Below are 27,885 nucleotides of genomic sequence, written 5' to 3' on the forward strand. Positions count from 1 at the left end.
TTGAATATTAAAGTATAGATTTTGTATCTGCCTGCCTCCTACAAACAGATCAGAGAAATAATGTTTAATTTCTCCTACAAATTAATAAACATGTCAGAAAAATTATAACATCTTATAATATCTCCTACTAACTAGAAAGAGAAGATGATATATCTGCCTGTCTCCTACAAACAGATCAGAGAAATAATGTTTAGTTTCTCCTACAAATTAGAGACAGACAGAAAAAAACCTACCTGTCTTCCTCCTATGAAACAGATAAGAGACAGACAGAAAAAGCATAATATCAATTTAAAATTTTATTGTCCCAAGAATAAAGATAACATAACATGATCATGTGGATACTTACCTCCTAAGAGAGAAGCTTGGGGGACTCCCCATTTCTGAGGGTATATATGGTTTTAGTCCACTGATTACAGGGAGTTGTCAGTTTTGTCATGAGCAGAATGGGGTAGGGGGTTTGGGAAGGGGCTTGGTTTCAATACTATGATACAGAAATCAACCCAGAAGCAAAAAGTAGTTTAACAATTTCAGTTATAACTTGTATGAATGAAATACAGAAGCATCATGATAAGACTACAAGATTCCAAAAAAGGGTTTGGGAAGGATGAGGACACCCAGATGTTACCATAAGTTAGGGACTTACTAGCTGCCCCTTACCTGTCACCTCTTTACTTCCTGCCATACCACTTTGCCTCCTTTGGATATGATGGTTACAGCTAAGCAAAGCCTTTAATTGGGTGGCCTAAAATTTTTAGTGTACTCTAGATAGTTGCTTTAGAGTTACTCTTTCTCAAGAAGTTATTTCATGATTTCTCATTTCCCAGGGCCATGACCCAAATGATTATTGGAGTGAACTAGTTTTCTCTCTTTGTTTGTTTATTTTAATCATTATACTATTTTGCACATTATAAATAAAAGTGTAAATATTCTTTTTTTTCATTCCCCCCCCAAAAGCAGGAAAAAATAAATTATCTGACTGTGTGAAGATATAAATATACATATGATATACAAGCACGTATTATACATATATACTTTGCAAGGGAGATGTAGAAGGAAGGAATTGAAAATATATAATTCAAAATAGCTCTTTAAAAGTGAGACAAGTCCTGAGGAGAATCTGCTCTTCATCAACTATTGCAGAAGACATTCAAAAACATGTAGAAAATCTTCCTTAGTTAGCAATGACACTGAGCTCTTCAACCTAAGGTTCCCTAGTCTAATCTATATATGAATAGGAATTCCCATTACCAATATCCTAACACCACACTCCCTACAAGTGGCTCTTCAGACTAACCTTGAAAACTCTTGGGAAAGGAAACCCATTTTCTTCCACACTTGAATAGCCCCTGGAGGCTAGGAAGCTTTTCTTTATATAGGAAAGTCATGTCAGAATTGTTCCACCCCAAAGCACTTATAAATTATTTTGTATTTTAGTTGCCTATGTGTCTATATGTTTACTTTTCCTTTACTAAACTAGAAGTTTCATGAGGGCAGGGATCTTGTTTTATTTAAATTTACCATCTCTTTGGTAACTATAACAAAGTTTACACATAGGGTAAATGCTTAATAAGTCTCTTTTTTCTCTGCCTCTTCTCCTTCACTTCTTCCCTCTCCCCCCGCAACTCTCTGTATAGATCCCCCTGTATAGATTACTAACATCTCAAACTCAACATTCCCAAAACTTAGCTCATCATTTTAAACCAAGACTTTCCATTGCAAACTTCTATTTTTCTGTTATTGGCTTAGCTATCCTCCCAATCAAACTGATTCAAAACTTGGGAGTCATCTTTGAGTGTCTGATCCTCCCTCACTCCACACATAGCACTTGCCTAATCCTGCCACAGTATCTAGCCTCTCTCCTCCACTCCCATTGGACTCATCCAGCTTCAGATTCTTTTAAATTATTTTAAAAGTTTCCTAATATTCCTTTTTGCCTTTACTATAGCCCACATTCAAACCATGTCAAGTACAACTACTTAAGTAATCTTCCCAATGTACCCTGCAGATAATGTTAGATGAAAAAATGTACTGCTCACTATTGCCTTCCCAATAAAGCTTAAATCTTAACCATGGCATTCACATATCTTTACAATCTGTGTTTATCTTATCTATCAAATCACATTTCATATAACTCTTATCCTAACATGCTATATTCTAGCCAAATTGAGTCCAAGTTGTTCTATATTCTTAACCAGCATTGTCTTGATTGTGTCTTTTAAAAAAATATTTTATTCTGGACTTAAATAAAATAAGCATTTCTGTAACATAGCAGAAGCGGGGAGGGGGATGATGACTATACATGAAACTGCGCATCTATTATGTACAACTTGCTATTCCTTTCAAATATATAATAATTGTCATGGGTATAATGGTGGTGGGGGTCCTTAAGTATTTTTCTGTAAAGAATTACACTCTAGAACACAGTCCAATTAGGACTACATTCATCTTTTTTTTTTTTTTTTTTTTTGGTGCTAGAGAAAGTGGCTGAGGGAGAAATCAAAGACTTAGCCTTAGGGGGAGGAGAAGGCTTAGAAGCATACTCCTCCCAGAATAGAAGAAAAGCAAAAAAAGCTTTTATAAAGTATGGATAAGGGGGGGACTGGGGGGAGAACCACCTGGCCATGGAAAGTTCCTTGTTGGGGATGGGGTGGGGAAAGCTTGAATGAGGGGTGTTGGTCCAGACATCTTCTGGAGTTATATCTGTCCCCAGGCATGGTTTAAGTAGTAGCCATGCCTAATGGACTTCCCTGCCACAGAATTTTATCTCCATTTACATCTTAGGTGTGTTCTTCCTGATATCTAGTTGGTCAAGCTAAACTTTAATAGTTCCTTAATTCCTAGATATGTCTGTCCTGTTTTCTGATCACCTTTGGTTTTGCTTCTCAAAGGAAAAACTTTTTCTGACTTATCCCTATGTCCTAATTTATCCTAATATCCTAATTTAGCCCCATGTCAATAAGGTTACACATAACTTTATTTTTTACTATCCCCCCCCAGAAATGGCTACTGTTAGACACAAATATGTATATGTATGTAAAATCATTTTATAAATACTTATATTTATTTGTTCTCTCACTGAATGTAGATAGTGTCTTACTTTATTTGTATTTTATAGTTAATCCGGGTATTTATAATAGCCAAAATGACTTAGTCACTTAAAGTTATTTGTAAAACAATATTGTTGTTACTGAATGCAGTGTTTCCTTTGTTCTGCTCATTTCACTGTTCATTATTTAATGCAAGTCTTTCAGTGTTTTTTTGAGATCATTCAAGTCCTCATTTCTTATAGCACAGTTGTATACCATCACAATCATATACCATAACTTGTTCAGCCATTCCTCATTTGACAGGTATTCTCACAATTTCCAGTTCTTTGCCACCACAGAGATGCTATAAATATGTTTGAACTTATAGGTTCTTTTCCTTTTTCCCTAATCATCTTTGTAAGCAGAATTTATTGCTGGTTCAAAGGATATAGCCTGTTTAATAACTCTTTTGTCATAATTCCAGATTGTTCTCCAAAATGTTTAAATCAAGTTATTTTACTGAATTAGGGGGAAAAATAATTTGGAATAACAAGAAGTCAAGAATAGCAAAAGCATATCAATAATAAGACCAACAGAAATCATAATTATTTCAATAGATGCAGAAAAAAACCTTTGAGAAAATATAGAGAACATATGAATAAATGGAGCTTTATCTTAAAAGGACAAGTAATATTTATCTAAAGCCATCAGCAAGCATTATTAATACTGGAGATAAGTTAGAAACCTTCCCAAAACAATCAGGGGTGAAAGGATGCCCATTATCATTTCTATTATTTAATATTATATTAGAAATGTTAATTATAGCAATAAGAGAAGAAAAAAAGAAATTAAAGGAAATAGAATAAGCAGTGAGGACAATATAAAATACTTAGGAGTCTACCTGCCAAGACAAACTCAGGAACTATATGAACACAATTATAAAATACTTTTTATACAAATAAAGTCAGATCTAAATATTTGGAAAAATATTAATTGCTTATGTGTAGGCTGAAACAACATAATAAAAATGACAATTCTCAAACTGTATTACAAAGCCATAATTATCAAAACAATCTGGTACTGGCTAAGAAATAGAGTGGTGGATCAGTAGAATAGCATAGGTATGATTTATACTGTAGTAAATGACTATAGTAATCTAGTATATGATAAACCCAAAGATTCAAGCTTTTTGAACAAAAACTCATTATTTGACAAAAATTGCTGGGGAAACTGGAAAACAATTTGGCAAAAATTAGGTATAGACCAGTATCTCACACTATATACTAAAATAAGTTTAAAATGAATACATGATTTCCACATAAATGCTGATACCATAAGCAAATTAAGAGAGCATGGAATAGTTTAACTGTCGGATTTATGGACAAGGGAAGAACTTAGGACCAAAGAAAATATAGAGAACATTACAAAATGTAAAATAGATAATTTGATTATATAAAATTAAAAAGCTTTTGCACAAACAAAACCAAAGCAACCAAATTTATAAGGAAAGCAGAAAACTGGGAAAGAACTTTTGTAACAAGTATCTCTGATAAGGGCCTTGTTTATCAAATAATGAGAGAGAACTTAGTCAAATTTATTAAAATATAAATCATTCCCCAATTTATAAATTGTCAAAGGATATGAACAGGCAGTTTTTAGACAAAGAAGTTAAAGCTATCTATAGTCATGTGAAAAAATGCTCTAAATCACTACTGATCAGAGAAATGCAAATTAAAACAACTCAAAGGTCCCACTTCACATCTATCAGGGTCCCTAATATGACAAAAAAGGAAAATGTTGGATGATGGAGAGAATGTGGGAAAGCTGGGACACTAATCCACTGTTGGTAGAGTTAGTAAACTGATCCAGCCATTCTGGAGAGCAATTTGGAACTACACCCAAAGTGCTATAAAACTATGTATGCCCTTTGATCCAGCAGTAGAACTACTAGGTTTCTATCCCAAAGACATCCCAAAACAGAGAAAAAGAACTATTTGTACAAAAATATTTATAATAAATCTTTTTGTGGTGGCTAAGATTTGGAAATCAACAAGATGCCCATTAATTGGGGAATGGCTAAACAAGCTGTAATAATAATAGTAATGGAATATTATGCCATAAGAAATGACAAGCTGGATGATTTCAGAAAGGCCTGGAAAGACTTATATGAAAGCATTGTACACGGTAATGATATTGTTTGATGAAGAATTATGAATGGCAAACTATTCTCAGCAATATAGTGATCCAAGACAATCCCAAAGGACTAATGATAAAGTATACTATTCACCTCCAAAAAAGAACTTATATTGATTGAACACCAACTGAATCATACTATTTTTCACTTTCTCTTTCTTTCATTTTTTTTCTTTTATTCGAGTCTTCTTATATAAAATGACTAATGTGGTAATGTTTTACATAATTACACATGTAAAACCTATATGCGATTGCTTACCACCTCAGGGAGGAGACAAGGGAGGGAGGGAAGGAGGGATAGAATTTGGAACTCAAAACTTTAAATGAAAATGTTTATTAAAAAAATTTTTAATTAATTAAAAATACCAAAGAAACTAATAAAAATATAAAAGAAGGAATCTTAGCTGTACCAGACCTTAAACTCTATTATAAGGTAGTAATTATCAAAACTATCTGCTACTGGCTAAAAAATAGAAAGTTAGATCAGTGGGAAAGCATAGACATACTATGTACAGTAGCAAATAAATATAGTAACCTTGTATTTGAAAAGTGTAAAGACAAGTTTTGGGAATATGAATCTATTTTTTGGCAAAAATTTTTAGGGAAACCTGGAAAGCTGTCTGGCAGAAATTGGGCATAGACCACTATTTTACACCATTTAACAAGATAAGATCAAAATGGATAACCTAGAAATAGAGAAATTAAAAGAGAATTTGAAGAACATGGAAAATATTACCTCTCAGACTTATGGATAAATGAACAATTTATGAATAAACACGAGATAGAGAGAATAGTAAGGTATAAAATTCAATTATATTAAATTAAAAAGTTTTTGTACAAATAAAACAAATATAGCCAAGGTCAGAAGGAAAGCAGAAATTTTGGGGAAATTTTTAGAGACAATTTTTCAGATAAAGGTCTCATATCTCAAATATATGAAAAACTCTTTCAAATCTATAAGAATACAAGTCACACAACTGATAAGTGGTCAAAGGACATGAACAGGCAATTTTCCAATTAAGAAATCAAACAATTTATAGTCATATGAAAAAATGCTCTGTGTCGTTATTGGTTAGAGAAGTACAATTAAAATTAAAACAATCTTAAAATATCATATAACACCTATCAGGCTGGCTAAAATGACTAAAGAGGAAAGCAACAAATGTTGGAGTGGATGTGGAAAAATTGGGAAACTAATTCACTGTTGTTGGAACATGATTATGTCTTTGCTCACATTAGGTCCCAATGCTTGGAAGAAATTTCTTCCACCTTTCTTTTAGGCCCACCACAGATAGACCTTCTTTTTCAAAATGTCTCAACTTTCCCTTCCCTCCTCTCCTTCTAGTGAAAATTATCTCTTTCTCTTTAAAGATTTAATTCAACTATGCTTGAATGATTATCTTATATATTAGTACTCATATATTAGATTTTAACTTAGTAACTAAAATATGTGCTATATACCCCTTCCCTATTAAATTGTAAAATCCTTAAAGTCCAGAACGTGCACCACTGCTCATCTTTGAATCTCTACACCTTAACAAATACTCTCATGAATATATAATAGATTTTTAATATATATGAGTTGAATTCAATCAGTCTCATTCAGCCAATTTTACATCAGGAGGATACCAAATGACATAGCATCAGAAACTACATCATTTTGGCTTTGTGTTAAACTATTTGAAAGAAAAGATAACAGAGGTTAGGAGACCAAATGGTATGCATAAAAAAGAATGTTTAGTTCAGTCTGGCTAGAAGATAGAACATGTGAAATAAGTAGTGTGTAATTTAAAATTCTAAATGTGGGTTCTAATCTGTCCCCCCAGTTTTGGGGGGAAAGTGACTAAATCACTGATAAATGAGTTTAGGTTTTTAAGGGTTTATTGAAGATAGTAAAAGAAAGAGAAAGATTGAGAACAGATTTCCTATAACCTGGCAATCCTAATCTTCCTAAGCTTCCACTTCTGAAGTCCTCTGCCACCACGCTGATCTCTCACAGTCCAAGAGGCAGGAGCCAGTCCCCAGCATCTTCCTGCTTCATCTTCCCCTCCCAGAAATGGGAGGTTCTTCAAGCTGATTGGCTAGTGTCATTCAAATTCATTAAGTACCCTTAAGTACCAGCTAGATGTGCTTAACTAGAAGTCAGCCAGTAATCCATTTAACAGTCAGTCAGTTTATCCAATTCAATCAGTTTAAATTAATCTCCAGGTGGGCTCCTGATTATCTGCTAAATCTCATCTATCACATTCCATTATCTTGACACTGTAGGGAAAGATAAGTTGGAGCTAGACTGTGAAGGTCTTTCATTGTCAAATGAGAGACTGTGTTTTATCCCAGAAGCAACAGGGAGACATTCAAGCTTCTTGATCATGGAGGCAACACAGAACTATGCTTTACCAGTATCGAGCTGACAATTATGCAGAAAATTGATGTAAGAGGTTAGGAACTGGAGTCAACAAGTATTTATTAAGCGCCTACTATGAACCAGGCACTGTTATACATGCTAGGGATATATAGACAGCAAAAACAACAATAAGATAGCCCTGCTCTCAAAGATCTTATAATCTAATGGGGTAATAACAGCCATGACATGAGAGATAGGCAATAAAGGATATGTTGCAATAATGCAGTCGGGGGTGATAAGGACTTGGATTAGGGAGGTTCCAGTGTCAGAAGAAGAAAAAAAAAGACATATTAGAGATGTTAAGAAATTTGAAGCAACAGAACTTGGCAACTGATCAGATAAATGCTAGCTGGCTAGCATTTCTATTCAGCAGTGCATAGAGCACTGGCCTTGGAATCAGGAAGATCTTAGTTAAAATTTGGCCTTGGATGCTTAACTAGCTGTGTGACCCTGGACAAGTCACTTAACCCTTATTTGCCTCAGTTCCTTCTCTAAAAAATGGGAGTGGGGGGATACTGGAGAAATGGCAAACCATTCCTGTATCTTTGCCAAGAAAATTCCTTGGAAATGTCCATTATGGGGTCATTTAGTCAGACATAACTGATGAACAACAATAAATAGCATTTTTTTAGAGCTTTAAGTGTGTGAAGTACTTTACAAATATCTAATTTTATTCTCACAGCAATTCTGGGAGGTAGGTGCCATTATTTTCCCCATTTATAGATGAAGAAACTAAGGTAAACAGAAATTAAGTGACTTATCCAGGGTCATAAAGCTAGTATATGAAGCTGCATTTATACCTAGGTCTTCCTTACTCCAGTTTCAGTGTTCTATCTACTGTGCAACCTATCTCCCTCTAAGAAGAATGGAGGGTTTCAAGAGAAAGACAATGATTTGTTTTAGACATGTGGAAAATATGCCTATAGGACATCCAGTTTGACATACTTCATAGATAGTTAGAGATGGAAACTGAAAGGAGGACTATTATGAGAATAAGAGAAGGTTATTACAATAATTCAGGCCAGTAGGGTCAAATTCAAGTAGAAATGGGTACAACTAATCTGCTTATAAGGATACTTGCAGGCCACATATTGACTAAGTTGTAAAATGTAATATTATCTATGTTTTGTTGTATTTTAATTTATTTTGGTAAATATTCCCCAGTTATATTTTAATCTGATTTGGGTTGCATTCAACAGTGTTGTGGGTCATGTGGTCCAAGGGGCCCCTGTTTGACCACTCTGATTCAAGCAATAGATCATTAGAACCTAAACCAAGGTGCTGCCTAGGTGAATCAAGAGAAAGGGAGATAGATATGTGAGATTGTGTGTTTCATTTATGTGTTATCATCTTTACTGAGAACTATAAAACTACCTTTTAAAAATAGCTTTGTCCTTTGACTTTGAAGCAGAAATTTTTTTCTATAGTTCTTAACAGTGGAAATAATATTAATTCTTTTTTTAAGTATTTTTTAAATCTTAGATTATTTATTTATTTATTTTTGTTTGTTTGCAGGGCAGTGAGGGTTAAGTGACTTGCCCAAGGTCACACAGCTGGTGTCAAGTGTCTGAGGCTGGATTTGAACTCAGGTCCTCCTGAATCCAGGGCCAGTGCTTTATCCACTGTGCCACCTAGCTGCCCCCAATAATATTCATTCTTAACAAAAGGAAACTACCTGTGGATATTTATGATATAGGGCAATGTCATTATACAGACATTGGATCAATAAAAGTTAGGCCTGAAAGAGACACTTTCAAAACACAAACATTCAATTTCTACTCATATTTCTATTATGATCATGAACTTTTCACTTTATTTATTATTATCTTTTATTTCATTATTTCCCAATTACATATATACAAAATTAAAATGATTTTTAAAAAACGATGAGTTCCAAATCCTCTACCTCTATCCCTCCTTTCCCTAATCTTTGAGAAAACAAGCAACTTGATATTGTTTTTATGTATGAGGTCATGAAAAATATATTTCCATGTTAGCCATATTACAAAAGAAAACTCAAACAAAATAAAACAAGAAATATATTATTTTTAAAAAATACTTCGATCTGCATTCAGAGTTCATCAATTCTCTCTCTGGAGGCACATAGCATTTTTCATCATGGGTTCTTTGGAATTGTCTTGGACCATTGTCTTGATTAGAGTAGCTGGTCTACCTTTATTAAGACATGCTTCTTTTTTATTCCCTTGATATTCTTAAACTTTTGTCCTTCCAGATAAATATTATTGCTATTTTCTAGCTATATACAATAATTCTTTAGCAGTTTGATTGGCATAGTACTTAATAAGTAAATTAACTTATGAAGAATTATTTTTATTATATTGACTCAGTCTACCTATAAATAGTTAAAATTTCTCCAGTTATTTAGATCTGGTTTTGCATGAAAAGTGGTTTGTAAATGTATTCATATCATCCCTGGGTGTGTCTTTGCAGTTAGACTCCCAAATAGTTAATATTATCTGCAGTTATTTTAAATGGAATTTCTCTTTCTCTCTCTTACTCCTGAGTTTTTTTGGTATAATATAGAATCCTGATGATTTGTGTGATTTTATTTTAGATGCTGCAAATGTGATGAAATTGTTGTTTCAACTAGTTTTGCTTCTGTTTTTTAAAAATTATTCTTTATTGTTCTCTAAGTATCATATCATCTGCAAAGAATGATAGTTTTATTTATTCATTGCCTATTTTTATTCCTTCAACTTCCTTTACTTGTCTTATTGCTATAGTTAGAATCTCTAGAAAAATATTGAATAATAATGGTGACATTCTTGCTTTAGTCCTGATCTTATTGGAAAGCTTCCAGTTTGTCTCAATTACAGTTCATTCTTGCTGATGCTTTTAGATATATATTCAGTCTTGTTTCGGTTCTGTCTGACTCACCATGACCCCATTAGTATTTACTTTTTGGCATAGATGCTGGAGTGGTTCGCCATTTCCTTCTCCATCTCATTTTATAGCTGAGGAAACTTGGTCAAACAGGATTAAGTGACTTGCCCAGGATCACACAGGCTAGTAAGTGGCTGAGACTCAATTTGAACGCAGGAAGAAGAGTCTTCCTGACTCCAGACCCAGTGTTCTGTCCACTGTGCCATGTAGCTGCTTTTTAGATACTCCTTATTTTAAGGAAAACTCTATTTATTCCTATGCTCTGTAATATTTTTAATAGGAATGGGTGTTTCCTTTTGTCAAAAGCATTTTTTTGTTTTTTTACTATTTGATATAATCTTTTTTGTTGTTATTGTGATTGATATGGTCAGTTATGCTGATAGATTTCCAAATATTGAACCACCAGCCCCACATTCCTAGTATAAATCCTACCTAGTTACACTGTTTGATCTTTTTTATATATTGCCATAATCTCCTTGCTAATATTTTATTTAAAATTTTTGAATCAATATTCATTTAAGCAAACTGGTCTATAGTTTTCTTTCTCAGTTTTTGATCTCCCTGGTTTAGGTATCAAAAGCATATTTCTTTTTAAAAAAGGGAATTTGGTAAAACTCCTTTACCTATTTTTTCAAATAGTTTAAATAGTTTGAGAGTTAATTGTTCTTTGAATATTTGGTAAAATTCATTTGTGAATCCATTTGGTCCTGAGGATTTTTTCTTTAGGTTCCTTATTGATGGTTTGTTCAATTTATTTTTCTAATGTAGTTATTTAAATATTCTATTTCTGCTTCTTTAAATCTGGGCAGTTAGTATTTTTTTTAAATATTCATCCATTTCACTTATATTGTCAGTTTTACTGACATAATTGAGCAAAGAAAATTTCTAAAAATTGCTTAAATACATCTTCATTAGTGATATATTTACCTTTTCATTTTTGATAGTAGTCATTTGGCTATTTTTTTTTCAATCAAATTAACCAGTGATTTATCTATTTTATTCATTTTTCTCACAAAACAACCTCCTATTTTTATTTATTAATTCATTTTTTTCTTTTAATTTTATTAATCTATGCTGTAATTTTCAGGATTTCCATTTTGGTGTTTAATTGGGATATTTATTTTATTTTATATTTTTTTAGTTACATGTCCAATTCATTGATTTGTTCTTTCTCTTTTTTATTGATGTATACATTTAGAAATATAAAATTTTCCCTAAATACTACTTTGGCTGCAACCCACAAATTTTGGAATATTGTCTCATTGTTGCCATTTTCTTTAATGAAATTATTGATTGTTTCTAGGATTTGTTCTTTGGCCCCACTCATTCTTTAGGATTAGATCATTTAATTTCCAAATAGCTTTTAATCTATTCTTCCATGGCCCTTTATTAAATATAATTTTATTTCATTATATTCTGAAATGGGTCCATTTAATATTTATGCTTTTTAGCATTTGGTCATGAGGTTTTTTTTATGCCCTGATACATGATCCATTTTCTTAAATGTGCCATGTACAGATGGGAAAATAGTATACTCCTTTCTATTCCCATTTAATTTTCTCTGGAAATCTGATATATTTAAGGTTTTTTCTTTCTATGCATGTTCTTGACTTTTTTTTAATTACTTTATTGTTATTCATCCAATTTTGAGAGAGGATAGTTTTACTTTCTATTTCCTCCTGTAATTCATTTAACTTTTCCTTCAAGAATTTGGATGCTATAACATTTGGTGCATATATGTTTATTATTGATGACTTTTTCATGGTAGCTTTTTATTATGAATATAAATGTAATGAAAAAATATCCACAACATGTTTTACTTATATAGTTTTAGAGTCTGAGAGATGATGATTAACAATAATAACATTGATAACAATAATTGAGTATCTTTGCATATTTACAATCATTCAGGTATAATAAATGATAATAGATCTGTGAATGTATATATATATATATATATATATATATATATATATGATTGGTTAATATCTTCTAGAGGAGAAAAGACATTAAATCTAAAGATAAAGACCTGGGTTTCTCACTTCCTATGACTTTTTATTTCTTGCTTCTTAATACCTTTATGATTTAGGTTATGTAGTTAACTTATCTAGCTCTCATTTTCCTTAGCACTGTACAAAAAATGCTGACACACTCAGCAAAATAGCAAAAGCTAACAGAAGCCCCTACTCTTTTTCTAATTTTATTTTGTTTTTTCGGGGAAATGACTTGCCCAGGGCCACACAGCTAGTAAGTGTCAAGTGTCTGAGCCTCGATTTGAACTCAGGTCCTCTTGAATCCAGGGCCAGTGATTTATCTACTGTGTGGCCATTGCTTAATCTACTGAGCCATAAGCTCCTCCTTTAAGAATCAATTGAATCTTTTGATTTTAGGCAGTAATTCTAACTGTGATAATGGTCCATTTCAAAGCTGGTTTTTATTTTTTTAATTTTCAAGAATATATTCAGGGCAGCTAGGTGATGCAGTGGATAAAGCACCGGCCCTGGATTTAGTAGTACCTGAGTTCAAATCCGGCCTCAGACACTTGACACTTACTAGCTGTGTGACCCTGGGCAAGTCACTTAACCCCCCATTGCCCCGCAAAAAAAAAAAAAAAGACTATATTCCGACCTCTAATTAGAGTAAAGGAATTTGTGATGTCAGTTTAGTAGAATTTAGTAGCTTTTGACATATGATCCTGGCTACCATATTATATCTTTCTACATATTCAGTAGATGCCAAATATTTTTGAACATTTCATACCATTTTCTTTGAGCACTGGCAATCAGTTAGTCTATCCTCCTTAAATATAACTTTCTGTAATGTCTTGAATCATGGTTATAAATGCCTCTATATCTGTTAAAGAAAAGCAAGAATTAGTAGTAGTAGTTATTTTTGATACATACACACACACACACACACACATATATATAATGTGTTGCAGGGAGAATTCCAAAAATAGAGATGTCATGTTTTTGTTAGATATGTAATGAGGTATCTATGTGCCCTTGGCACCTCAACACTGAATATATCCCCTTTGGACTCCATTATTTTATCTACTTCAGTCTCTGGCATTCTGCTATCAGTTCTCAGAAGTCTAGGCTTTGTGTGTTTTACCTCTAGTAATAAAACAATATAGTATACAAGTGACTATATTAGAAAATATACCTAACATATAGTAGTCCCTGTCTTACATTTCTCTCCTTTGATATTCAATTCAAATGTAACCTTCTTCAGAAAGCCTCCTTTTTTCTGCAGAGTTCCACAGTCAGTGATGACCTTCTTTCAATAGCTCTCATAACACTGATTTGCAACTTTCTAATGCATTTATCAAATAATATATGTATAAATATGCATATATACATATATATATCCATGTTTTTGTCTACTTTCATTATTATACTGTTTGCTCTTTGAAGGCAAGGACCTTGTCTCGCATCAACTTTGTATTTTCCCAAACATGTAGCAAAGTGCTCTGAATACAATTATTACTTAATAGACTTTTGTTCATATTCCTCTTGCCTCTCATTTTATATTTAATCAAAACCATTAAACTCATGATTAATTTGTAAAACCTGATCAATGTGTCTATGGTGTTATAATTTTAGGATCAAATATGTATCTATGATATAATTGATCATTGATAATTTAGTATTCTCACATGAGGAATAGTCCATTTGGAATGTCCCATATTTGCTGTGTTTCCCATTGTATCTCTGTCCTTTCCCCTGAGTTCACTTGTTTTCCTTCATATTGAACATGAAGCCTTGTCTTTAGCATCTTCTTCAATATCAAAGGACAAAAATTAAGTTTAACTTTTATTGTGGTATTAGAACTAAAAAGCTAGGACCATTAAAGGAATTATATCTTTAAGAATTTTTTTTAAAGTTCTGTTATCTTTAGTGAATTTGTTTTTTAGAAAGGAACATCCAATCAATAAGGTCTATGCCTTATCTATATATGCATTCTTAGCAGTTAACAAAATGTCTTGCACAGAGAAGGCATTTGAAAAATGTTTTTTTAAAAAAAGAACATTCCAGGAAACTCTAGATATTGTTAGGTGTCACCAAAAAGCCTGTTATTCAAATCATTACAAAATCATGGGTTATTACTATTTTGAAAATATAAGCTGACCACAGAAACCTAATACAACAGATTCAACATGAGAATAAGATGAGTGACCAAATCAAGAAATGATTTTTAAAAGCTTTCATTTTAAAATAAAATTTATTTTCATCTTTTCTTATCTCAGAGATTGTTTCACATGAAAGAAAAAAAAACAATTTTAAGATATATTAGGATTTATACTTAAGAACCACACAGCTAAACACCAAATGAATGGTTTCTTGGTTATGCTTTTTTTCTTACATGATTTGGGGCTTGTGATAGATTAGAAATAAACCTATGGGGGCGGCTAGGTGGCGCAGTGGATAAAGCACCGGCCCTGGATTCAGGAGTTCCTGAGTTCAAATCTGGCCTCAGACACTTGATACTTACTAGCTGTGTGACCCTGGGCAAGCCACTTAACCCCCATTGCCCCGCAAAAAACAAACAAAAAGAAAAGAAAGAAACCTATGCATGCTTTGTTTTATTTTATTTTCACATCCACTGGAGACATCTAATTTGCTAAAATTATCACTCTTTAATACTTTCCTAGAATGAAAAATAAATTCATTGTTTAATCCCTTACCTTAGAATTAAAATGAATTCACATTTTTAGCATTAATTATTCTAATTGCCTGAAAGGCTGCTATTTTTATATACATCAATATCTTTTGGTTTGAAGATTATGCCATCCAGGTTGCTTTCCAAGTATAAAAATAAGGCTGAAAAGATATTGTTCAATTGATATTGAACTAGCCTATAAAGTACTCAGAAGAATTCCTGTTGGCATTTGTTATTGTTCTATGAACTTTTGAGGGAGGAGGGATAGTAGAGAAGAGAGAAATGAATGATGACTAGAAAAGATTGCAACTCCAAGTATGGCACCAACTGTATCCATACCTACAACCTTGAGTTCCCTCTATTTTGCTAATCAGATAAAATGTGAGATAGTGATACTATCCAAAATCTATTTGACCAATGGTTTCTCAATGCTCAAAAGGGGCAAGGGGACAACAAAGACATTTATAGGGATATGTATATATGCACTCATTATTAGAGCTTGTACCCTCTTCATCCCACAAATATATACATAGTTCTTTGTGCTTTTTATAATACAATGTTTTCCTGGAAACAAAATTACAGGAAGCTACTTTGTGAGGCATATGGGAATAAGGCGCTGTACTGTTAAATTTGCTCAGACATAGTCAGCATATCTTCCTGGTTACTCTATTTCAGCACTTCCTCCAGAAGTGCCCAGGGTCTAGAAACAATAGTAAAAAAAAAAAAGTAGATTGAAAGCGTTATTACCATTGTAATTGGAAAATCAACTTAAAAGGAGGTTACAGGAATGAGCCCAGGTTTCTCCTGGCATAGTGGGGGATGGAGGTAAAATTTTTTGAGCCTTTCATAAATCATTTATATCCATGAGTTGTAAAGAAACAGATTACTTATGTAGAATGCTATCTATATTACATAAAACAGTTCAGATAAAGACTTTAGGCTAATGAGAAATTAAAAAAAAATACTTAGAAGACCTGAAGAATTTGTGTATATGTGTATTTATGTAGTATATATATATATATGTGTGTGTGTGTGTGTGTGTGTGCGCGCATACTATGAGGAAACATGAATGAGGATGTTTGGATTCTATACTTTTTGGAAATATTCTTTCAAATTTTGCATGCCACAATGGCTGCCATTTATTTAATTATTTAAAGTTTACAAAGAACATGAAATCCACCTCATTTGATCTGTAATGATTGGAATGACGCCACCTACTGGAGACTTGCTGTGGAGAGCTCCACCATGAGGAAAATGCCTCAGAGGCATTGTGGCTTTTCCTTGGCGTCAGGAAATGACGTTTGCTCATGGGTGCTGTCTATCAAGTCTACCAGCCAATCAACTGGAGGAGCCTCCTATGGTCTGGGAGGAGACAGGAAGGAGGAAAGGGAGCCTGCGCAGAGAGCGCTGGCCTTTTTTTGGCTTCCAGACTTGATGGTGGTGGCGGCAGAGGACTTGACAGGAAATTTGAGGAAAGATAGGAATGCCAGGCTGTTAGAATTCTGTTCTCAATCTTTTTCTTTCTATTTTCCAATAAACCCTTAAAAACCTAAACTCGTTTTATCAGTGATTTTTAGTCAGTTTCCCCCAAACTGGGGGAACACATTAGAATCCACATTTAGAATCTTAAATTACACAGATCTTTACACAAAGCTATGAGAAAAATGTACAAATACTTTTATGACCATTTTACAAGTGAAGAAACTGAGATATCAATGGGTTAAATGATATAATATTAAGATATCATTTTTCTTTTTTTTTTCTTTTTTTTTTTTTTTGCAGGGCAATGAGGGTTAAGTGACTTGCCCAGGGTCACATAGCTAGTAAGTGTCAAGTGTCTGAGACTGGATTTGAATTCAGTCCTCCTGAATCCAAGGCCAGTGCTTTATGCACTGCACCACCAAGGTGCCCCCAAGATATCATTTTTAAAATACAATGCCTTTACTGGAATTAATTAATAGGTTTTATGACTTCAATCTAGTTCTTCTGTCATTACACTAACAGTTCATTTATAGGTTTACATAGAGTGTTTACAAGAAATACACTAGCCATAATGACTCAAGAATGGAGAAATTAAAGAATTTGACATAATGCTGCTATCTATCCATGTAGATAAGCTATGTCATAAAGAAAAAAATGATAAAAATTATCACAGCTCCTGCAACAATGAACATATTTAATGCATGCTAATACAAATATTCTCTTAGGTTGAAGTTGCTCCTGAAATGTAATGTTTTCCCTTCACCACTGTAATTGTAATATAATAAAATGATAGCTGCTTTAGCTCATTTTCCTGAAAACTAATCAGGCAAATCTTCCAAGAATTGTTCAATTTATTTCTTAAGGAAAAGTCAAAATAAAGGAATATTTCTGCAAAGTCAAAAAGCAAAAAAACAAAACAAAACAAAACACAAAAAAAACTTATAGTGGTTATAGCGATAATTTAACAGAATAAATGCCCAGGGACAAAATAAAAATTCAACAAATGACTTTCAACTTCTAAATTTAAATTGTAAAAGGACAGTTAAAGTGTAAAAAGTTGTAGCTTTTTTCAAGAATATGTGTATATTGGGCGGTTAATATGCTGAGATGCAGGAACTATCTATCTGCAAGGTGCTGTCCATGCGTGTCTGTGTTCATGGAAAACAAAAAAAAAGGAAATTATTTTCCCCCAGAGAAATGCCTTTTAGGAATTAAAACCTGATTTTAGCTGCAATATTTATAAATCTTTAAAAAATTATGTTTATTATATCATAGTGAATAGAATAGAGTATAAGTGAGTACAATATGTTATAATGTAAACTTTTCTTGCTGACTCCAGATTGTCATTATGAATATTAACTATGATACTATGATATTATATAATAATATTGCATTCAGGATTTATTGAAGTATGTCAGGGCTCTTCATCTCTGTCCTAAAAGTTCCCAACTGCTATTCTATTCTAGCAAGAGGGTTTGTTTTTTTCTTTCTTCTTCCTATAGGTAGCTAGGTGGCACAGTGAATATAGGACCTGAAATCAGGAAGACCTGAGTTCAAATCTGCCATCATACACATTAGCTATGTGATCCTGGACAAGTCACTTAACCTCTGTCTTCCTCAGTTTCCTCAACTGTAAAATGGATATAATAAAAATAGTACCTGGGGCAGCTAGGTGGCACAGTGGATAAAGCACTGGCCCTGGATTCAGGAGTACCTGAGTTCAAATCTGGCCTCAGACACTTGACACTTACTAGCTGTGTGACCTTGGGCAAGTCACTTAACTCCCATTGTCCCACAAAACAAAACAAAACAACAAATAAAAATAGTACCTACCTCCTATTGTTGTTGTGATGATGAAATATTTGCAAAATACTTTTAAAATCTTAGTGTTGAATAAATGCTAATTATTGTTATTGTTTTTCATTCCTATGTGATGTCCCTGTTATCCACTCTCACCACTTAATTTTGTCTGTGGATCTGTCTCTGCTGTCTGACCTCACTCCCTTAACTGTTATTTATAACCATTGGTCAATGCCTTCAAATTCTTCAATTATTACCTTGGATAAAAGTTGAAAAAGGAGGCCAAAGGAAAGCAAATAACAGAGTAGTATATCTATAACTGAGTCAAATTAATTCCTTGCCTGAGAAGACCTGGTCCTCTTCTTCCCTGGCAGAGTAATGTGATTGAGCTTAGAAAGATCTATTTTAATTGAATCCTTAAGCTTTTTCTTTTGTTTCCACCTTCCATCTTGGAAGAATCACAGAATCATAGAATATTAGAATCTGAAAAGACCTTATAGATCACCTAGGCCTACTTCTATGGTTATTAGAATTCAGATAACTGACAGGGCATAAGATGTCACAACTTTTTCCATAAAAACAGAACAATATGAATAATATTTACTCAAAGACAGGGCCTTCGAGTTCAGGTACTGTCTCTTATTTTATCTTTACATCTCTTATAGTGTCTTGAACATAACAGACATTTTAAAATGTTTGTTGAATTTTACTTGGTATTATTTTACTATCTTTGTACATATTATCTCATTGAATCTTCATAATATAATTTAAAGTAGTTAATAGGAATATCCCTATCCTACTGGTGAAGAGACCAGGGATCAGGAAGATTGTGACTTTCCTGCGGTCATATGGCTAGTGATTTGCAGAAGAGGTATAATAAACCAGATCTTCTTCAGTGTTCTTTCCATTGAATCACTGCAGAATAAAATGATTCTCTTTTATAAAAGTCTAGCCTTAGAGCGAGGCTGTCCTAGGTTAAAGTCCAGCCTGTATTGCATACTATGGACAAAGTCACTTAATCTCTGAATACCACAGGTATTCATTACAGGAAAATTGCTAATTTGAGTCAGTGAAAGGAATTTCCAGTTTGGGAGTTCACCCCTTCCCCCACCAAATACAAATAGAGGGGAAGTAAGAAAAACAGAGCAAGTTGCTTAATTTTTCCCAGACCCAATAATAAGAAATTGTTCATTTAGTATCAACATGTGATGCTTTACTCATCACGTGTCTCGGGGTCCTTGGTTGGTTGCTTAGTTAGCTGAACTATGACTCTCCCAGCTTTGTTGAAAATTCTTGATTCATATCCATGGCTTTTTCTAAAACATTAAATATCTCTTTTACTGTTTGTCTAAGGGGAAAAAATTAGCATCAGTCATGATGTTTCTTGAAAAACACATTAGTTTTCATTATCTTGTCAGGTAGCAAGAAAAACCTCTCTTAGAAGTATTGATTAAATTATGCCTTTGGCATTTTAACTTTTCTTTACACTTCTTATGTCATGGTAATAATTGGGATGGTGTATGACTACATTCTTTCATCTCCAAACATCGATTCCTTCTTTTTCCTTTCTTCCTCCTTCCAAGTTTTATAATTATGTTCTAATCTTGGGGTTTTTTTGTTAAAAAATAAACTTTCTCCAATATTCACATTTCAAGACATGACATATGAACCTATTAACTCATAGAAGACATTTTGTTCATTGTTAAAATGATCATCACTCTTTTTATAGACAGAAGCACAATGCACAGATTGGTTGCTAGGCAGTAAAAGACCAGATAATTGAGAAATGGTAAATATTTGACCCTCTGGGCCTAGCTAATCTACTAAGGTTACCATTCAACTTTTGAATTTTTTAGAAACACATTTGGACTAATTAAAATATCTTTAATTCCACAGAATTGTGTTGGGGTTTTTTGTGTGTGAAGTTTTGGCGTTTTTTTGTTCATTTGTTTTTTGTTTGTTTTTTATGAAATGATATTAGCCAATTCTACCAGTCTTTTTTTAAGGAGAAATCTGATACATTAGCATATTATAGCTTGACACTATAGGCATGCTTAAAGTGTGTACCATATTTTACAGTGTTCCTTCCCTTCACCACAGGGTAAGTAAGCAACACCATTATGTATGTTGATGTTCCCAGAATACTCCATATATGTATCTGCACTTAACAATCTCACCTTGTGGGGGGCAGCTAGGTGATGCAGTGGATAAAGCACCAGTCCTGGATTCAGGAGAAGCTGAGTTCAAATTCGACCTCAGGCACTTGACACCTACTAGCTTTGTGACCCTGGACAAGTCACTTAACCCACATTACCCTGAAAAAAAAAATCTCACCTTGTGAATTTCTATTATTTTCTGCTATTTTAAAATTTTCGTTATGTGAGAATATTACTATTTCTTGCACTATCTAGAGTCACTCCAAAGAACACTAACCTGGGCAAACAGTTGCTAAATCTCTTTTTTCTACCTTTTCATTGACTCAGAGTATGGCACTCTGGAGAAACACAGGAACTTTTTATCATCTTCTATTCTTCTAATTGTGATCAGAAGAGGAAAACACCATCTCCTTCATTAGTTCAAAAATATGTTTTGAGATTTGTAGGTTACATTAGGCACATACAAAACTAAACAGCTCATAGTTAATTTCTGAATGGAATACCTTCACTTTAGTTAATGTAATGATAAAAATGATGACCAACATAGGGTCAAGGACTTGCCTGAGAGTCAACACTGACTTATTAATAACTACTTCTAGGTTGGTGCAGTGGATAGGGCACTGGCCCTGAAATTGGGAGAACCTGAGTTGAAATTTCACCTCAGACACTTACTAGCAGTGTGCCCCTGGGCAAGTTAGTTAAACTCAATTGCCTTTAAACATCTGGGGCCATCTCCAGTCATCCTGATAACATATCTTGCCACTGAACCCAGACAGTTCTGGAGGAGAAAGTGAGACTGATGACTATGAATATCCCTTCCTCACTTAAGTCCAATTCAGTACAAATAATGGCATGTGCCACAGTCCTCTTCAAGAACAACAACTTTAGTCAGTACCAGATTCACATACCCATATGTACTATTGACTACACCAAGCATCATAAACAAAAACCCCCACCCTGGGTTTATTTTATACCTTAAACTGAGTGTTTTTTACATTTCAAACAAAGTTTTGATATATTTAAAAAGGTAAAAACTATTTTTAGCTCAAGAGCTGTATAAAAACAAGCCGCAAATACAATTTGGCCCGTAGTGTGCTAATCCCTGGGCTAGACTATATATCATCTCTCTTTCATGTCCATAATAACATATTATAGGATGAGAGACTGCCAAATGCTTTGCTGAATTTTTTAACAGATTTTTTAAGGAAAGGGAAAGAAAAGGAAGGGAAAGGAAAGGGGAGGGAAAGGGAAAGGGAAAGGGAAAGGAATTTAAGTTACTCTCCTGAGACTTTTTCCTCAATAAAGCTTTGATGGCTTTTACTGAACACCACTTCCCTGTCTAAAACTTCGCTAAATATTCCTTTTATTAGATGTTTAACAGTTTTGGTAAGAATTGTTGTTAAAATCATCACACTGTATGAGCCACATTCTCCCATTTTCAGAAATCGTGCTAATGTTTACATTTTTCCAGTCTTTGTTAGATAAATTTGATTTCTGATGGATTTGGAAGATCCCTCCAGTGATATAGAATGCACTTTATTCATGACTGCCCATTTTGAGCAACTCTAATCCTTAGCTTCCCATTAATTTACACAGAGAATTATTTCAGCATATTGTCGCCTTTACTCTTCTCCTAAGGTCTTATTCATGTCTTCTAAAAAATATTAATTTGTCAGTAAGTTCCCTTGCCTTGCCACCATGGTTTATTTAGAAAGTTCCCCTTTTTCTTTCACATTATAATACTTTCTGTTTATGTGGCCAGAATTTGTTTCTTGAAAGATTTTTCATTCTTCTTGGGCCTGCTTCTGTTGAGTTTTTTTTTCTTTTTTTTCCTTTTCTTTCTTTTTCTTTTTCTTTTTCTTTTTTTTGGAGGGTGGGGCAGGGCAATGAGGGTTAAATGACTTGCCCAGGGTCACACAGCTAGTAAATGTCAAGTGTCTGAGACTGGATTTGAACTCAGGTCTTCCTGAATCCAGGGGCCAGTGCTCTATCCACTGTGCCACCTAGCTGCCCCCTTCTGTTGAGTTTTAAGTCATTGGACTTACCTTTTATTCGAATGCTTTGAAATCTTATCTCCGAGTCTATCTCTCCTTTTCAAATGACTGATAAGAGGAAGTGATCACTTATTCCAGATGTTTGTTATCTCATCATAAATCAAATACTAACAGTAATTTATTTTGTTGCTTCTTGTACCTCATGAAGGGGAACACAGAAAGTGTATTTAAAGATGCTATAAAGTATTTCCTAAAGACAAAAACCGTGTAGACAAAGACAATGAAGAACATCTTGGATACTCTTAGGAAAGGTTTTGGAAACAAAACCCGAGACCTTTAAGTAGAATTTGTATGTCTTCTTGCTGAGAATGTTTGTTCACGTTCAGTCATTTTCAGTCACGTCCAACTCTTTGTGACACCATTTAGGGTTTTATTGGTAGAAATACTAGAGGAGCGGTTTGCCATTTAGTTCTCCAGTTGATTTTATAGATAAGGAAACTGTGGCGAACAGGGTTAAGTGATTTGTCCAGGATCACGTGGCTAATAAGTGTCTGAGGACAGATTTGAACTCACAAAGATGAGTCTTCCTCATTCCTGGGTTAGCACTCTATCTACTGTACTACATAGCTACCTCAGCTGTAGATGTTTAGAACGATCTATACTTTAGGGTGACATTGAAATAGATCACCTTTGGGTTTCTTTTAAGTCTATAATTCTATGACACTGTGATTAGCCCACCCTTATAGAATTCATCTGTCCCTAGAATGTTATATTTATTACCATTTAATGCCTCAAAAAAGGCCTGGTACAGATGTGGGACATCTAAAGATGCACTACTAAATGATCAAAGGAATGTTATATAAAGATAAATGGAAAGAAAAAAGCCTGAGAGGGAGTATGGGGGAAGTCTGCAATAGTAGAAGGAAACTAACTACAATGCAGATTTATTTACCAAATGTCAAAATGCAAGTACTAAAAGTTAGCCCTTGAGATTGGAGAGATATAAACAAAAGACAGGTAAGAAGAAGCAATGCTTTATATATTGGCAGTAAAGTAATCACATTTTATTCCCACAGGGTGGCATATTAGAGATAATATTAGAAATTATAGTCAGGGTAATACATAATTACCATAATATATCGGTAATGTATAAATTAGTTATATATAATTACAGACAGATAATGTGGGTAATATATAGTTTTAAATGAGTTCAGTGATGGTAGATCAAAATGAATTGAAAAAATGATCATAAAAAAAAGTGATCATGGTATTTAATGGAAAGAATTGTCAACAGGGATTCAAAAGACCAAGATTCTAGTCCTGGCTCATAAAATTAACCATTTTCTCTTGGACAAAACACATAATTCCTATAGACCTCTCTGTTCATTTTCTCTTCTCTAAAATGGTAAGATCAGATGATCTCACTTCCCTGTTTTTACACTATGTAATACTATAAAATATATTGTTTCTATAAAGATTAGTAATTCTTTGAAGTATAACTTGAATAATTTTGACGGGGACCTGATGCCATGGCAGTAGAGAAGAAAACAATATCCTTGGACAAAATGTCAGTTGTTAAAATGGTCAGCTGGATGAGTTGATTTAATATAACAAGAGGGTAAGGTGTAGAGACTATCTGATCTAGTATGCCAATCTCTCTTGGCAAATGGTAGCTAGAGTGAAAGTTGTTTTGCTAATGTCTTTTAAATGAACTCTTATGTTTGAGGATTTATGATTCTGTGAATGCTCCTCAGGGAGTCAAAAAGACCTGGTGTTGAATCAGTCATTTAAATTCTGGATGAATTATGTTCTCTACATATGAAATGGGAATAATAAAACTGACTCCTGGGGAATATTAGTAAACTATTCTGAGATCCTTGGATGAGATGTATTTGGTAATTATGTTTCTCTGATGATTTCCCCCTCTTTTTATCCTATCTGGCCTTCCTATAATAACCTTGGTCTTCCAAATCCTTAATTTTTGGATTGATTTGTTATAAATTTTCCCTCCTTTTCAATCTTATTTCCAAATTATGAGGCTATTTTAATATGTTTGTATTAGTGGGTCTGGTCTTACTTTTTCATGCGTCATCATCACTTTTTGGTATTTTGGTTTGTTTCCCTGAAAGTTTTCTGTGGCTTCTCAATTTACCCATCATACAATGTTAGTTTTGTTACCTGAAGGTGACAAAGATCACATGATATCACTCAGGTAGGATTGCAGTAACAGTGCCTCAATACCTCTGGCCAGTATTCCCTTTCATATCAATATATAAGGATAGTTTTTATGCTCTAATCCTTACTGCTAATGAAGGATAGCTTCTTTTTTCAAGGGAAGCACTAAAAAGTGTTTTCTTTTTCCTCTAGATCTAGAGTAGTCATTTCTCACATTTAGCCACTTATTTCCCTTTTTGAACTTATTTTCACGAACCAAGTGGTTTTGGGTGTTTTTGTTGTTGCTGCTGCTGCTATCATGTTTTATAAGTGATTCTTGTCCATGTAGCATAGCAATTCAAATTCCATCTGCACCTGCAACTTTGACCAGTAATGTACTTGGTAGGATTTAGCAGTATGTCAGAATCAGAATTCAGTTGAAATTTTACCCAGTTTAAGTAGCTGGTTTGATTGATTTCTTTTTTCTTCCATATTTATCTGATGGCATTAGTATCCCACAGCAGCAGTCTTAGTTTTGACACTTCCCTACTTTGCCTATCTGTATTCAGGTGAGGCCTTTTTCCTTTAAAACATATGCACAATGTTTCAAAGCACCAGAGCAGAGAGCTCCATCCAGCTGTTTTTCATTTATTGGAGGTCGAGTCTGCTGGTACTATTATCTGACATCTATTCGTTTTGCTAGCAATACAACAGTTCCTGCCTGTCCTTCAACAAATGATTCTCCTTGCCTTTCAGTCATTGGAAAGTACTCATTTAAAAGATGTTAAAATTATGCATGCCCCCTGTCCTCAAAACATTATAGGCACTTCAGTCATAGATGTAATGATTCCTCTGTGCTTTTTGTGAAGACCCTGGGGAGGGGCTCTGATCACATTAGTAAATGAGATACAAATTAAATTCAGCACAGTCATTAACACGTTTCCTATTGGACACTTCTATATCTTTCACAGAATTCCCAACCTGTGAGCCACTAACTCAGTTTATATGCAAAAACGGAAGATGCATTAGCAGCAAATGGCACTGTGATTCAGGCAAGTACCAAATGTTTAACATATAATCTGATCTGAAGGGGGACTTGGCTGTCTTGCTGACTATCTTCCTTCAGAAAGGCTAAGTGGAATACTTGTGACATATGCTGAGAGATGGGACTGATACACCAAGGTGATCATCTTTAAAGGTCACAGACAGAAGCATTTACCCCACAGGGACAATTTTAGTAACTCCCCTCCCCCATATACAAGGCTATGTGTATAGAATGAATATACATACAAAGTAAAGGGAGCTATTGAGGAAATGATATGAATCATCCAGACCCTTCAAAAGTATTAATTGAAATATTTCGCTCCCCAAGACAATAGCCATTTCACAAGTCATAATTTATTAGTCCAAATTGCTTTAATTTTCTCACTTCAAATAATTTTGTTCTTATACTGAAAAAAGGAGTGTTGTGTTGTAATGTATAGCAAATGAAATAAAAATCAATTATATAAATAGAATTTAATATTTACAAATCGAGAATTTTATTTTTCTAAATAATTTTAATTTCACCTTTTTAAGCTGTTTTTAATGTTATTCAGAGTTAGATAAAGGTATAAACCAACCATTCTTTCAAGTTTCAGCTCCTATATATATATATATATATATATATATATATATATGTACCTATATACATAGGTATTGAGTTCAGTGTAAACCCTGGAGAGAATGAGAGGGGAATAAAGTTTCCTTGGGTTCAATGTGGAAATGTCAGGGAAAGTTATGATTGGGTTACAGAAACGAGTAGAAAAAGTGTAGCCTGGAAGGGACGATCACTTATTTATGACAATTGTACCACAAATCTTACCATTTCATATGAATTGTACCTCTACTCCTTCGTTAATTATTTAATCATTTCTTTCATTAGTCAGATCTTACTAGGCATAAAATATATACCTTAATGACTATTATATGGTCTGAGTGTAACTGCTGTTTCTCTTAAAACCTAGAGAAAGATGAATTTAAGATTCTAAACAGTGCTTTGGGATGAGTTTACACTAAGTGAATTCCTTTTCTATATGTAAACTTTCAGATAGTTATACCATCTTCACAGGTTTAACATTACACATGCCTATTTCTAGATGATGACTGCGGTGATGGGAGTGATGAAGTGGGGTGCATTCACTCTTGCTCTGATAATCAGTTCAGATGCTCCAGTGGCAGGTGTATTCCAGGACACTGGGCATGTGATGGTGACAATGACTGTGGAGACTTCAGTGATGAAACCAAAGCAAATTGTACCAAAGAAGGTTAGTTGTTTTGTGGAAGTAGAGATCTTTATTTTAACCTTTAAAAGACATTCAGAATGGTTGATAGTATGAATTGCATTTGAAAAGAAATGTCTTATCCAACAGAGATCATGTATGGAGTACTCAGTAAGTAAAATCTATTCACTATTTCTAGCATTGCCATCCATCCCTAAGACTTCCACTTATATGTCATTAGCACTTCCTTCTTTCCTTGTTACCCTCTCCTCATGTATCTCTCTCCTACTTGTCACTCCCCAATCCATACTCACCCATCTTCTAAGTTTCTAAACCCACCAAAGTAGCAAAACAGTAGCAAAACCCTTTTATTTTTACCTATAGCTAAAATTAGTCTAGGGCAATGAGATGGCACAGTGGATAAAGTAATGGCCCTAAAGTCAGGAAGATCCCTCTTTATGAGTTCAAATCTGCCCTCAGACAGTTATTACCTATGTAACCCTGGGTAAGCTGCTTAATCCTGTTTACTTCAGTTCCTCAATTTGTATAATGAGTTAGAGAAAGAAATGTCAAAACATAACAGTATATTTGACAAGAAAACCCCAAATGGGGTCACAAAGAGTTGGACATGACTGAAAAAAAATGACTGAACCAAATTAAAACTAATATTGTCTTCCTTTTAGTTTTCCACTACTGTCAGAAAGAATGCCTTGATATTTATTTATCTATGCTATTTTTTCCAGAGAATGGGTCCACATTTGTTGCTTTGAAAGGATTTCTGTATAGTGTCTATGAGTATCATGTGCAGTCGGTTGTATGTATAAATAAAAAGGCAAGTAAAAGTAACTG

General features: G+C 33.8%; 1 protein-coding gene across 1 annotated transcript in view; it reads left to right on the top strand.

Moving 5' to 3' along the window:
- Positions 1-27,885, top strand: part of LRP1B (LDL receptor related protein 1B) — a 2,279,180-nt gene that overhangs the window by 1,341,219 nt on the left and 910,076 nt on the right. Inside the window, 2 exon segments of the mRNA XM_043994810.1 lie at positions 25,747-25,827; positions 26,914-27,081. Of these exon segments, the coding sequence (XP_043850745.1) occupies positions 25,747-25,827; positions 26,914-27,081 (249 nt within the window).

The sequence above is a fragment of the Dromiciops gliroides genome, chromosome 3 (genome assembly GCF_019393635.1).
Source record: "Dromiciops gliroides isolate mDroGli1 chromosome 3, mDroGli1.pri, whole genome shotgun sequence".
NCBI classification, from domain to species: domain Eukaryota; kingdom Metazoa; phylum Chordata; class Mammalia; order Microbiotheria; family Microbiotheriidae; genus Dromiciops; species Dromiciops gliroides.